At 45.5% G+C, this 14531-nt stretch overlaps 1 protein-coding gene across 7 annotated transcripts in view; it reads left to right on the top strand.

Annotated features, from left to right (window-relative positions):
- LOC6541416 overlaps positions 1 to 14531 on the top strand; it is a 30657-nt gene that overhangs the window by 7194 nt on the left and 8932 nt on the right. For all 7 annotated transcript variants that reach the window (XM_026979436.1, XM_001970071.3, XM_026979433.1 and 4 more), the window contains 5 exons: positions 3326 to 3487; positions 9048 to 9129; positions 11260 to 12690; positions 12755 to 12957; positions 13024 to 14514. In XM_026979436.1, the coding sequence (XP_026835237.1) occupies positions 3373 to 3487; positions 9048 to 9129; positions 11260 to 12690; positions 12755 to 12957; positions 13024 to 14514 (3322 nt within the window). In that variant the 5' untranslated portion in view covers positions 3326 to 3372. The remainder of the gene's footprint in view (positions 1 to 3325; positions 3488 to 9047; positions 9130 to 11259; positions 12691 to 12754; positions 12958 to 13023; positions 14515 to 14531) is intronic.

Raw genomic sequence — 14531 nt, 5'->3', positions numbered from 1 at the left:
TTTTCTTGTTTGATATTCGCTCGGCACACATGTAGTGTGTTTGCCCAGGAAATATTTGAATTTTGATTGCGACTGAAGCAGTCATGAGTTTCTGCCACACATCTTGTGATGCAGTTTTCCTCTCCGTTTGATGGGGAGATTGCGAAACTCGCAGCTTCGATGCGGATGAAAAAGGTTTTTTGAGTTTGGTCTTGCACAACTCTTTTGTTCTCTAGGTGGCCGATGATGAGTGGTTCTCTTGTTTGGAGGCTGTCAAGTTCGTTGCCTAAGTCTTTGGTTTCTAGCGTAAGCCCTATGGCCAACGTTTATTGGTATTCACACGCGAATCAGACAGCATATTGAACAAACTTTAATTTGCTATCTCCAGCTTAATCAACCTTTAATCGGTGTCTGTCATGAGAGTTACGAAAATCCACACTAAGCGACTTGCCATGCCGCCCATTTCCATGCTAATTTTTTGTGAATCTTTCGAAACGATTGTTAAACGATGCGCTTAAGACACACCGATATCGAAGATAAATCAATGGGTTTAAAAAAAGTCATTAAATCAAATCCAAAACCTTTCACTCTCGCTTATTTATATGCTAAATGGGTAGTGTATTTTTGCTTTTTTATTACTTATTAGTGATGCCAACATTTGCATACAGCGCATGTAATCGGTTGCAGTTTGCTGTTTGCGCGAAGAATGGGAAATATTGTTTGCTAAGTCTTCGAAAGCCATCGTGCTGCCATCATAAGCTAATGTTATATAATGAGCTGCTGGCCAAAACATTTTCCAGGGTATTGACTTCTGAAAGTTGAAATATGTATTATTTCCTTGGGCTATCAATTAAGAAGTAGTCCCGTAAATAAGCAGAAGTTATAACAGTTAAAGACAGTTATTTTAGCAGATACTTAAATTAATTTAGGAAAGAATAGTAATTTGTTTTGTTTTTATTTGAATTTTAACGAAGATAAATGCGGAAGATTAAATTAAATTATTTTACGGACACTTGACGTATTCGCACAACTATTGTGACCATCTCATAATATATTTAATAATTATATTTTACTGAATGATGCTGTTTAGCCTTCAATGGACCCACAGATTTCACAGTCAGCTAATGACAATGCTGTCTTTGGCTCGGTCAAAGACTCCCTCCTACCCACGCCCATGCCCACGCCCACTTCCCTGCCGCTTTCCGCTCCTCACCAAATGAGTGCGCTTCATTAAACAGCAAAGTAAATAAATGTTGGGTAAGCCTCTATAATTTTTGGCGCCTTTCCGTTGAATGCTACTGCTGGCGCAGCCTAGACCCGAGCTTAAGGTGGCACCGTGCGACCTGGCTCACCCACACACAAGTGCTCGGGTGGCTGTTGGCCAAGTGGATAAACAGTTAGCTATCGAAACAAGTTAGCTGTTTGACGGCTGCAAGTTGCTTTCTGGGCCAAACCGCATAGTCAACTAATTGCACAAAAAATGCGGCTTATGGCCTGCGGCTTTTCAGCCAGCTGCAGTTGGCAGTTGGAGTTGCAGTTGAGGTTTCAACTTTAAACTGGGAAAAGTCAGACTCCGGGCAAAGGAAAACAACGCATTGCATAATTCATTGCCCTTTTGCTTATATTAGTATTTTAATTAGAAATAAACATAAACAAGAGTTGGCATCGCTATTTTTCTTAATTAGCGCTGAGTGGTGCGTGCAGTCTTAGCTTACTTGCAAATTATTTTTTCTGTCTCTTTTTTGTCTTCAATAAGAGCCGCCAAGACCTGTCTGAGTATAAGCCGCTTTTCAATGGCTTGTATTCACCATTATGATTTTTTTATTTTTGGATTTAAGCCTTTCATTCGCATGCAACAAAGTTATCTAATGTTTCGACGTTGTGTTGATGTTGTGGTATCGCATTGCAAATGAAACATGTGGCAGGGCGTTTGCCTTCGCGTTTGACTAAATTTTAAGCCCAGACTGAGATTTCTCCCAGAGACAATTTGCGGAAGTTGTTAATGGACTTGATCTGGGCTGGTCTGAGTGTGAATCTGGGTCCAGGAGACTGCGCGAGTTGCGTTAGGGTTTCGTATTTCGTATTTCAAATGCAGCAAAGAAACACACACCACTGGACTGAAGAAAACAAAAGACTTAAGTAACATGAAAGTTATGATATGAAATAGGAAAAATGGTGTGCCAATAAATTAATATAAAAAACCCAAAGAGATTGGGTGCCCAAGTTATTTTCTCAATTATCCATGGCACATAAACATTAAGTAAATATTGAACAACAAACTAGATTTTCCACCAAATCTCCAAACTTCACCCCAATATAGTGGCCGTAATCCAGCCTCCACCCCAAAACAAGTTCAGTTAGCAGGCAAGCACAAATACAAACTGTATCAACATGCAACTGTACATCTTGTGTTAGCCAGTCTATAATTACTTGGCAATAACGGCAACCTTGCGCCTCGATCTCCGTTTACAATGTGGTGGAAGGTGACGAGGGGACGATCCCCGCGAACCCCACCCCAGAAAACCCAGACCGACTTTATTTAGCTTTGGATATGAATGAAAAGTCACACACACAGATCACACGACTGCAAACAAGTTCAGTCGCAATCGTGATAAATGACAGTCAAATCGGAATAACCTTAAACTTTGGGTTGGTAAATATAATAATTTCTAGCCCAAATTTTGACTCTTGACTTGACTCCGGCTTACAATTATTTTTGAGTACAACAAGCTAATCAGCCTTATATAGGGGTGATTAAGGTAGATGACGTTGAAGAAAACACAGTATAAGGGGGGTAAGGTGTATTAAATAAATTATATAGTCGACCTCTGTATTATCACCGAACGATGCATAAGTAAAAAACACAAATACAAGTATTAGAAATTCCCCATTATAAAGATCATAAACAAAATGATGTGCGCGAAAGTCATCTTTCAAAAATTCCATTCTCGAGTATAAGCGACGCACTAAAAAGAGCATTAGTCTTATTTATGGCTCACCTGCAAATTTCAAAGGGGAGAGGGCTTTAAGTGTATGCGAATTCTTTTGCAGGCTGTGGCTCGCGGACTTCTCGAGAAACTTTCTAAAACCGCATTCACTAAGCGCGATTCGCCGCAGAAACACGTGCTCAGATCGAAATTTCAGCCGGAGACTGAGTCAGAGTGGCATAAATTTGCTAATCATTACCTTTTATCGGATGTGAGGTGTGAATGAGGCAACCGGTTTTTGTGATTATTCTATTTTTTGGTGGCCAGGGCGAGGCCGTAAACTAATTTACTTCGGATTATTGAAATTATATCGAAACTTATACCTTTTTCTTATACCTATTCTCTTTTTGTGATTGCAGATTGGCAACAAACCACCGCGCTTAACTGGGCATTAAATCGGGCCAAAATGAAACAATCGACGGCAGCCAATTCGCATTGGCTGGCCGCTTTGCTGTCGTCGTTGCTGCTCCTAAATGTGCTACACCTTATTGGAGCCGACGAGGCGTTTTCGTGTCCCAATGGTAAGTTGGTCCATATATCCATATTCACCTACAGCAACCCGAAATAAAGTACGAATTCCAAATTGCACTTCAAAAACACGTGCGTTTGCAGCGGACGCAGGTGTGTCCCAAAAACCGAACCACAACTTTTCGCTTAAATCAAAAGCGTCTGAGTATTATTTTGGCCAAGGCAGTTGCAAGCGCATTTGTTTGGGTGTTACTATATTGGGTGTGCTTCAAGCTGGCAATTATACCTTTAAGATTCTTTGTCTTTGCCTTGAATGTTCTAAGCGTTGTTAATGGCGTAATTGATTGTCTTTGATCGAAGCGTGGTATGATGAACGATTTCCGGTTGTTAAAGTGTCTGAGGAGATTTTTTCTCAACATTAAAGGCTAACAGATGCAACTGGAATAGAGGAATTTTTGCCGACCCAAATTATCAACTAACAACTTAAATTGGTTAATCTCGCGTTAATTTTAATTTCACGGTGCTTTTGGATAGATTAACGATGACTGGCGGAGTTTTTACGCTTGATAATCCAGCATAAAGAACACAATATTCTCGATGATAAGTAAAACTCTCAAAAGTCGATTAGGTAATTTTTTTCATATTCATGGGGAATCCAATTTATCACGTTTTATAATTTTCTTAAAATGGCATTTTCATGTTCATACCATTTAAAGCTTATCATGATCTTTATTCTCTGCCCGGTTTGCTCGTAGAAAATCAAGTTTATCAACATTGGTATTTATTCCTCAGTGTAGCTTAGCCATATTTGTGTCATAAACATATCGCATACGTTTGTGCTATAAAAATTCTTGGGCTAATGACAAAATCCACTGAAGCCAATAAGCAACCTGCTAAACGAGTTAGCACCCAACGAAACCAGAAAAAAATCTACTGAAAAGAAATAAAATTTGGTGAGCTGAAGAGTGTGCAGAAAATGTCTACATGACGGAAGTTACCACCAGGCTAATCAATCAATATGAAGGGGGCGGCGCAAGGTGGCTGAGCTAGGACCATAAGCCTTTCACTTGGCATTGCCGCCTACAACACCTAAAAAAATGAGGCAGCAAGTAGCCGATAACGGTTATTACATATGCCAAACTTGTTTCTCTCCTCACCCATTACCATTTTCTCTCCTTGGTAGAATGCCATGACAGCATTGTATATATAGAATATATATACTCCATATGAAGAATTTCCAACTCCAGACTTGGGCCCCACACAAACGAGATTTCTTAACGGTTTTCCGCTGCGGCAGTCGTAGCTGCTTATTTTTTTCACTTACCCGACTTACTGTGCACAGTGAGAAAAGTGCAATACTCCATTCATTACCAACTATAAATTATTTATATTCTAATTAAGCTTAGGCATTGCTAAAATATATTTTAGATGTAAAGGAAGTTTGTGTGATTTCAGTAAGTTTTTGCACATTTAATGGCATAGCTGGTTTTCTCTCAGTGCACTTCTCCTTGGCTCCAGCTTTTGCCCGCTGTGCCACTTGCGCTCGCCGCTTCCTAGCCATCCAAGTCCATCCATCTCTCAACTAGCTGCAACTTGCTGTGCTGATTAACACTTGTGCAGAGCCAAACAAGTTCGTTGCCTAAGTCTTTTATTTTTTTTAAATATTTTTCACCCCACTTAAGTTTTTCATATGCAGGTGTCTGGGTATCGGTGACTTGTTTTAGGTGCAGTCGGTTGGGTTTCATTGCACAAACGACGGCTCGAAAAATAGGCCAAACTCTTGGCAGTTATTGCATTTTTTTCCACCCATTTAGCCGTTGCATATTGATCGTTGTTAATACATCGATATAAGTGTAGACATGGATATGGGCTAAGAAAAGATGTTTTTGATTTTATGACTCAACTAATGGAATTATGATGTTGCGCCATTAGTTGAGCTGTCAGATGGTTAAGATCTCTGGGAAGTGTCAAGGGAACAGTGATTCAATACAGAGTTCTGCTTGAAATAGCTTGATTATAAATTATACACCTGTCGAATAAACAAAAACCTCCAATAAAAAATACCCTACAATTTCAATCGACTATAACCTTCCACCTTCGATATGGTCAGACCCAACGGTCTATGCGTAATCAATTTCCACCATTTTCGTACTGACCGCCAGCTCGAACAGAAGTTGTACCGCCATGGGCCATTGGCGGCCACTTAGAAATCCTGAGGCCTAACGGTAAAAGCCTCAAATTGATGATGACCAAGCCGACGTAACTGACGGACTGACAAACATGGCTTGCGGCATGAGCGGAGTCGATCGCGAAGACTTAGAACGGCAACTTCCACATTTTTGGACACGCTTGAGTAAACGCAGCCGAGCTGCCAAGAGTTTCCAGCTAATTGAATGAGCATCTCTCTCTGTCGGTCGGTGAGTTCTATTGCGGCTGCTCTGGGCTCTATCCATGCGTACACTGGCAGAAAAGTGGTGTGATTTGACTAAACTGATTAGGTAGGGGTTCTGGGTCGGCGGGCACACACTTGGATTAGAGCGCCCAAAGTGATTTATGGAGTGGCGACAATGTGTTACCACCACCACAATTTGTAATGTCTTCATTTTTGTTTTGCAGTTTTATTTATGATATTGAAGCGTTTAGTAAATCATAAAGCGTGAAACAAGCGTGCGCTCAAGTCAAATTAAACAAATATTTCTACATATGTCGGTGGCTTTTTAGTTCGGTTAAAGGAAGTCAACGCTTTTCAACTCCACCGACTTCTGTGTGAACAGAAAAATAGATAATAAAATAGTAAGGAATATATTTAATCAAAGCTGCACTCACTGACATGAAGATCTTATTCTTTTCGTAAGCCTTTTCTTTTGTAGAGATTTAATGGCTAAGATTCCGAGTTACTCGGCTGGCAATGGGGTTAATGAAATGAGCACACTAAAGAAGATTTATTGCAAGCCGCAGCCAAGGTTTCACTTTTTCTTTTAGTTAACTTTTCTTATTTTTTCAAGAAAAAGAACCTCCACGATTTCGAAAGAGTGGCTTTAAAAACAGGGCACGACACATTTATTTGTCGGAAATTGGGTAATAAGTACGTGCTGTTAGGCAAACCAGATATAATCAGCGTAATTTTACTCTTTTTAATATTTAGATAAACCTGAAAATATTTATGTGATATAAGTACTACGTGTATGTTATAAAAAACCTAAATCCAAATTCCCTCATCTTGGGGTAAAATTAAAAATAGTACCCCTTAACCTACAAAAATGTAATTAGCTAATGTAATGAGCAATCATTACGTTGACAAAGTGAGGTATTACAAGAAGCATATTCCCCTAGATATAGACATATACCTATGCAGGTACAAATCCCACGTGCTTATATACAACTAGATGATTTTTACGTAAGAAATTCTCACATTATTAATTTGGTATTGTTTTCACAAGATCTTTTCGTATGCTACAATCACTGAGCCTGCCCTGCAAATTATATATAGACAATGATCAAGCACACTCGGCGCATACTTAGCCAGCAGAAAGGGAAGCACTGACTTAATGAGACAAAGACGGAGCGAAACACTTGGCCAAGTCACGCAGCAAACATTTGCATAGGTAATGGCGCAAAAACCTGGGGAAAACAAAACTTCCTGGCAAGAATTTCAAATATCTGGCACACAATTCAATAAAACTAAAGAAATAGCAACTGCAAAGGTAGAGAAGCAGAAAAGACGAGGATGGAGACTGAAACCGGCTAACCTTGTCCAGTTCGCTGTGGCTGCACCCAAGTCGAAGACAAGACCCAAAGAATTTCCGAAGCCAATTGGCAGTTACGTGGCTTTAATTGCCCGACGAGAATTGAACTCCGAAGTTCTCGGCTGTCACGGTGACATGGCCACAAGTTGGAGAATTTATCACAGCCGTCGCTCGATAGAAGAAAGACTAAACTAAGTTCTGTGGGGAGGAATCTGTTTGCAGCTATTAAATACAATTACACAGAAGGCCCCTGTGCTGATTTAGATTTCCATTGAAGCGTGTTAGGTAACCCAGAAAGATCGCCGAAAGATGTCCAGAAACCATTCGGTTTTTCTGCAAGTGGAACACCTTACAGTTACCTGTGGTTATTTTGGCATTCAAGCATGGCTAATACCAAATTGCGCTGCGGTAACTGGGCAGACAAATAAATAAATTCGAACAAATTGTGTGGCCAATAGCGGTTCTACCCGCTGGTTAGGCAAACAAATAAGCCTCAAGAGTAACGTTATCTTTCTTGTACGCCGCTAAAATGGGTGGGATCGATGGTAAAATGGGTAATGATCGCAAGTTTGCGGCCAGCTCACTCGATTCAGCTGGGAAATTGTGGAGTTGGAGGATGAAATGAGATGTTTAAAACTGAGATTATTTTCCTACATTTTCATCAATTTTATATATCTTGTAAATGTCATGCCATGAAATGAACTTGAAAGAAGCTGGTTTATATCAACACGAACTTTCCATCTTTATGAATGACAATTATCACAAACAACTTCCCAATTTTTCTCCGGCTTTTAAAGTCACTTTTTGAATAGCAATAGAGAAATATCCTAGAAATTGTCACTGTGGTTTCTTTAATAAATAATTACCAAGAAATGCAGTTTTCAATTGAGCACGCTTTATCGACAGGATGCAGTTTTCCCTCCAAAGCAATACTTGGACAAGGAAATCGTGAAAGTCCCATTTGGACACCCATGCGAATTGGAAAATCTGGGAAATCTGTAACAACTTGCCGACCCGCAGAAAAACACCAAAGCCAACATTTGCCAACCACTTTTTGACGCAGCGCGTGCGTCTGCGCATAAAAAGAGCAAAAAATTGTTTAAATACTTTTGCTTTTTGTTTTAGTTTCCCCCTCATTGCAAACAAAGTGTGGTGTACGAGTGCATATTTTAGACGATTTGATTTTAAATGAAAGCTGTCAATCAAGCTGACTTCGAGGCGAGTCCGAGTCCGAGTCCAAGTTTCGCGCGCAACTTTCCCATTTTACTGGGAAAACTCTTAGCATTCGGAGGAAAACGAAAGCGTCACAGCCACATCTTAAATACAATCTCAGTTGGCCCAACCACTTAATTATCCGCTGATTTTCTGTTTGAATTCTCGTTCTCATCGCCAAAACGCGCGCAGAAAGTTGTCGTAGCTGCTGGACATAAGTTATGCAAAACCAGTTAAGATGCTGATTGGGGTCACCAACGAGCATATCTCTTTCCTCACCAGTTGGTGGTGATATTTAATGATTAAGAGCATACTGTTTAATTTCCATGAAATCGTCTTGCTGGTTTTTAAGAGGCTTACTTTTGGGCATAGCTCTAATGCTTACTAACGCTATGCACAAATCTGAGTTTAAAAAAAGCAATTAATTTAATGTATCCGTGAGCTGTAAGGAATGCCAACAGAATATTTGAGCATTGCCGTATGGTTAAGTGAAATTTTACGGACTGTGGTTCAATTAAGTGCACTTATAAGAAATCTGAGGTAAATTCAGACTTAATTTTAAATGAGTTCCTATCTAGAACTAAACGTGGAACTTCAGCTAAACAGACCAATTTAACCTTGTCTAATATGCAAACTTCTCTTTTGTATCTTTCAGGTTGGGAACTGCGCGGCTTAAATTGTTATAAATATTTCAATATCAAGCACTCGTGGGATAAAAGCGCCGAACTGTGTCGAAGGTGAGTGGAGTCGCAACCATAACCATATGATAATTTCCCCAGCCAAATGAGATTAGGCCCGATTTGTGAGGAAGTCGCCAACTTGTTCCGCTCTTTGTCATAAATCGAACCTGAGAAGGTGTTTTTAGTTTTTACCCCAACCAGGCTGCTGCGCTTGAGCAAATACGCTACCTGCTGTTCTTGACGGCTAGTAGGATGGATTAATGGATGGTTCAGTGCGGTACATAGGTATCTATCTACCTATATACAGTACTTAATCCAGCAGTTGCCGTTACAGCAGCACATTGCATTTCCGTTGCCGACAGCTAACTGTCAATGCCAAAGTGGTCGGCAGTTGGAGCCAAAAAAGCACCAGAAGCAAAACAAGTTTGCTTTGCTGACCAGGCTTTCAAATTGCTTTGCAGCCCGACTGGGCAGGGCCATCAATATGCCGATCGATACCCAACCCGGGTGACTCATTACTTCCAACTCCACGTTCCGCCTTCTCCGTTCGAGCGAAAAGAAAGTCGCCGAAAGCTTCCGGCGAGCGCTTCTTCAGGCATTTTTCACCAACTTCTCATTTTTTGTTGTTTGCTTTTCTGGGTGTTAACCTGCACCAATGACCCAAATTCCTGAGCAGCGATCACCTGCCGTCCGCAGGACTGCCCATCTCGGAAATTGAGAGTGTTTTGATAATAGAGCTTGGGATTGGGCATTTCGATGCCCGCTTAATGAACGTGAGAATCGTGAGCTGACCCACGGGCCATTTTGGGGTGAAAGTTTCTCCGGTTTTCGGTAATATGCTGGGTACATATTTCTTCTGTTAGCTGAATGTAAGTACGTATTAATAAACTTATTGGCCGCCGCTGAATGTCAATGGCCTACGCAATTTCTCCTCGCCAACGGCGTCAAGTGCCACTTAAGCATGCCGGGCACATCGTGACTCCAAGACACATCCACAGCTCCATCCACTGCTCCTAATGTAATTTACATGCCATAGACCTCGCCCCAGTCAAGTCCAGTGCTCCAGTGCTCATTTGAATGCCACTGACGTGGTTGGGGGTCAACACACGCCAGCCATGTAGCTATGCTGCTTCAAATGGTCGGTTTGCCAAAATGTTATGTGTGTATATACATATCTCCCATGTGTATTGTTTATATCAGCACGGGGTGATTGCGTTGACAGGTGTCGTTGGCCAGTCAAACATTCGTTCAACTGTGAAATGTTTCAGTGGCTTATTTCGGTGAAATTTCTTTTTGGCGTGCGTAGCCTGCGAAATTGGGTAGAATGAGGGAAAACCTCTGACAAGGCGTTAACACTTCAAGTTAACGGAGCTTTTAGCAGTTAAAATCAAGTTGGTAATGCGCCGAGCTGCAAATTAAATCGTTTCGGAAGTGGGAAGAGAATCATATGTTGTGGCTAAAGTTATTTTGTGTCATTTTATTGCCCCTTTAATTGAAGAGTAAACACAAGGAGTAATGTAAGGGCAAACATACATTTTCGCCAACTTGGATTTGCTTTCCAATGCCCAAGCGTATTGCATATTTTTTGCTTATCTTAATACACGCCCAATCCATAAGGCATATAAAAAATGGCCAAGCCAAGCCAAAAAAGATTAAAAAGCGCGACTTGCGGAGCCGCGTCTGAAGTTTTCACTCTGTGTGGCACGCAGCAATTGTTGACGGCAGGGAGTGTCTCTCATACATAATTTTGTATGCTTTTTCGAATTATTTTTTGGCGTGCCGCAGCTGCAGCCGTTTGCCAAAGGCAGCCACGTCCCACGCGGCGAATGCGTAATGTCGCAATGCCTTTATTTGGGCGAAACTCGTTTTTCCCGCTGGGCGCGCAGAACTCCAAATTATGAGATTGGTATCAAAGTGAGTTTAGCGATTGGAAACGAAAGTTTCAGTGCAGTGCGCCTGATTTCCCCGATCCACGGCCAGCTCCACATAATTGAGATAGAAACAGAAACAGAAAATAGAAAGTGAAGCGCAGCTGCCTAATTGCAATTGCAACGGAAACTTGGCCAAGAGCAGCATGCTAATCGGCCATATCCTCCAGGTTATCGGGGGAAGTGCATACAAAGCAGTTCTTATCTGATGCCTTTCATAGTTTTTTGGAATCTTATAGCTAAATACTTTGTATTGCAGATACGGAGCCGAGCTGGTGGCCATCGACAGTTATGCGGAGAACAACGAGACCCTGGCCATCGCCCGGGCCAGTGATCCCAACCAAAGGGCTTCGGACAAGTACTGGCTGGGACTGGCCTCCCTGGACGACCTGCGCACCAACACGCTGGAGTCCGCATCGGGAGCACTGATCTCGCAGTACTCCGGCTACTGGTCGCTGCATCAGCCGAACGCCGAGTCCGGGGAGTGTGTGGCGGCCGCCTTCGCCGGTAAGTCACAGAGCTGGGATCTGGGCACCTGTGAGTCCCTGCTGCCGTTCATGTGCCGCGCCCAGGCCTGTCCACAGGGAGCGCTCCACTGCGCCAACGGCAAGTGCATCAACCAGGCCTTCAAGTGCGACGGCAGCGACGACTGCGGCGATGGCACCGACGAACTGGACTGTCCAGCGCAGTGCCACTACCACATGCAGTCCGGCGGAGATGTGATCGAGACGCCCAACTATCCGCACAAGTACGGAGCGCTGAGCAAGTGCAAGTGGACGCTGGAGGGGCCACTGGGCAGCAACATCATCCTGCAGTTCCAGGACTTCGAGACAGAGAAGACCTTCGACACCGTGCAGATTCTGGTTGGCGGACGCACCGAGGACAAGTCCGTGTCGCTGGCCACGCTCAGTGGCAAGCAGGATCTGACCACGCAGCCCTTCGTGTCCGCTTCCAACTTCATGATCGTCAAGTTCACCACGGACGGCAGTGTGGAGCGCAAGGGATTCAGGGCCACGTGGAAGACGGAGGCCAAGAACTGTGGCGGCACCCTGAAGGCCACGCTGCAGCGCCAGATCCTGACCAGCCCCAACTACCCGAAGCAGTATCCCGGTGGCCTGGAGTGCCTCTATGTGATTAAGGCACAGCCGGGTCGCATCATCTCCATCGAAGTGGACGACCTGGACATCGCCGACGGACGCGACTTCTTGATGATACGCGACGGCGAAACGCCCATGAGTCGCACCATCGCCAAGCTGACCGGAAAGACGGCCCAGAACAACCGGGTGATCATCTCAACGGGCAACGCCCTCTACCTGTACTTCAAGTCCAGTTTGGGTGAGGCCGGCAAGGGCTTCAGTCTGCGGTACATCCAGGGCTGCAAGGCCACGATCACCGCCAGAAACGGCACCGTTACTTCACCAGCCTTCGGATTGGCCGACTACCCCAAGAACCAGGAGTGCTACTTCACCATCCGCAACAATGCCCGTGCTCCGCTCTCGCTGAAGTTCGACAAGTTCACCGTCCACAAGAGCGACAATGTCCAGGTGTTCGACGGATCCTCCACTTCCGGTCTGCGCCTGCACTCCGGAAACGGATTCACCGGCCCGGCGGCGCCCAAACTGACCCTGACTGCCTCATCCGGGGAGATGCTCATCAAGTTCACCTCGGATGCTCTGCACAATGCTGCTGGGTGAGTGCTCTTGAGTTGTTCTAGCATGGTTGCAATGTCTAATATACAATCCTGAATCTCTTAGATGGTCGGCCACCTTTTCGGCCGATTGCCCGGAGCTGCAACCCGGAATTGGAGCCTTGGCCTCCAGTCGCGACACCGCTTTCGGTACGCTGGTCAGCTTTACATGTCCCATTGGACAGGAGTTTGCCACCGGCAAGACGCGACTGGTTACCGAATGTCTGCGCGGTGGCAACTGGAGTGTCTCCTACATACCCAAGTGTCAGGGTGAGTCTGGCTAGCTGTGCCACAACTAGATGGCTTGCTAACTGATTTTTGTCATCCCTTCAACAGAGGTCTACTGCGGTCCTGTGCCACAAATCGACAACGGTTTCTCCATTGGCTCCTCGAACGTGACCTATCGCGGAATAGCGATGTACCAGTGCTACGCCGGCTTCGCCTTTGCCTCGGGTGCTCCGATCGAGAAGATCTCCTGTCTGCCGGACGGCCGCTGGGAGCGACAGCCGCACTGCATGGCCTCCCAGTGCGCAGCCCTGCCGGAGGTGGCCCACGCCAACGTGACCCTGCTGAATGGAGGAGGACGCAGCTACGGCACCATTGTCCAGTACGAGTGTGAGCCGGGCTACGAGCGCAATGGCCACCCCGTGCTGACCTGCATGTCGAATGGCACCTGGAGCGGGGACGTGCCCAGATGCACGCGCAAGCGGTGCTTCGAGTTCCCGACGATCGCCAACGGCTTTGTGGTGGACTCGACGCGAGCCTATCTCTTCGGGGATGAGGCCAGGGTGCAGTGCTTCAAGGGATACAAGCTGATCGGCAGCAACATCATGCGCTGCAGCGAGGCCCAGAAGTTCGAGCAGCCGCCAACCTGCGAGGACATCAACGAGTGCAGCTCCTCGCAGTGCGACCTGACCACCACCGAGTGCCAGAACACGAACGGCTCCTTCCACTGCCAGTGCAGATCGGGATTCACGGCCACCACCGAGTGCCGGCCCGTGGGCGATTTGGGCTTGGGAAACGGAGGCATTCCGGATGACAGCATCACCACCTCGGTCAGCGAGCCGGGCTACAGCAAGGAGCAGCTGCGCTTGAACACGAATGGCTGGTGCGGCGGCTCCTCGGAGCCCGGTGCCAACTGGATACTCATCGACCTCAAGGCACCCACCATCCTGCGTGGCTTCCGCACCATGTCCGTGCAGCGTCCCGATGGCAATGTGGCCTTCAGCTCGGCGGTGCGTCTGCAGTACACCAACGATCTGACGGATGTGTTCAAGGACTACGCCAATCCGGACGGCACTGCCGTGGAGTTCCGCATCCTGGAGCCCACGCTCTCCATCCTGAACCTGCCCCTGCCCATCGAGGCTCGCTACATTCGCTTCCGCATCCAGGACTACGTGGGTGCCCCCTGTCTGCGCATGGAGCTGATGGGCTGCACCCGCTTGGACTGCGTGGACATCAACGAGTGCAGCAAGAACAACGGCGGCTGTGACCAGAAGTGCATCAACTCCCCGGGAGGATTTGCCTGTGGCTGCAACACCGGCTACCAGCTGTACACCTCCAACGGCACGGCTGGCTATCACATCGAGCGCTCCGAATCCGGCGAACGTGACGGGGACACCTATCAGCGCAACAAGACCTGTGTCCCACTGATGTGTCCCGAACTGGAGGCGCCCGAGAACGGCCAGCTCCTGAGCGATAAGAACGACTATCACTTCGGCGATGTGGTGCGCTTCCAGTGCCACTTTGGCTACATCATGAGCGGCAGCTCGGCGGCACTGTGCCTATCCAGCGGTCAGTGGAACGCCAGCGTACCAGAGTGCAATTGTAAGTGCTACCCATGC

This window comes from Drosophila erecta, unplaced genomic scaffold (assembly GCF_003286155.1).
Source record: "Drosophila erecta strain 14021-0224.00,06,07 unplaced genomic scaffold, DereRS2 tig00000055-arrow-pilon, whole genome shotgun sequence".
Classification (NCBI taxonomy): Eukaryota; Metazoa; Arthropoda; class Insecta; order Diptera; family Drosophilidae; genus Drosophila; species Drosophila erecta.
This window is presented reverse-complemented; position numbering and strand designations above follow the sequence as displayed.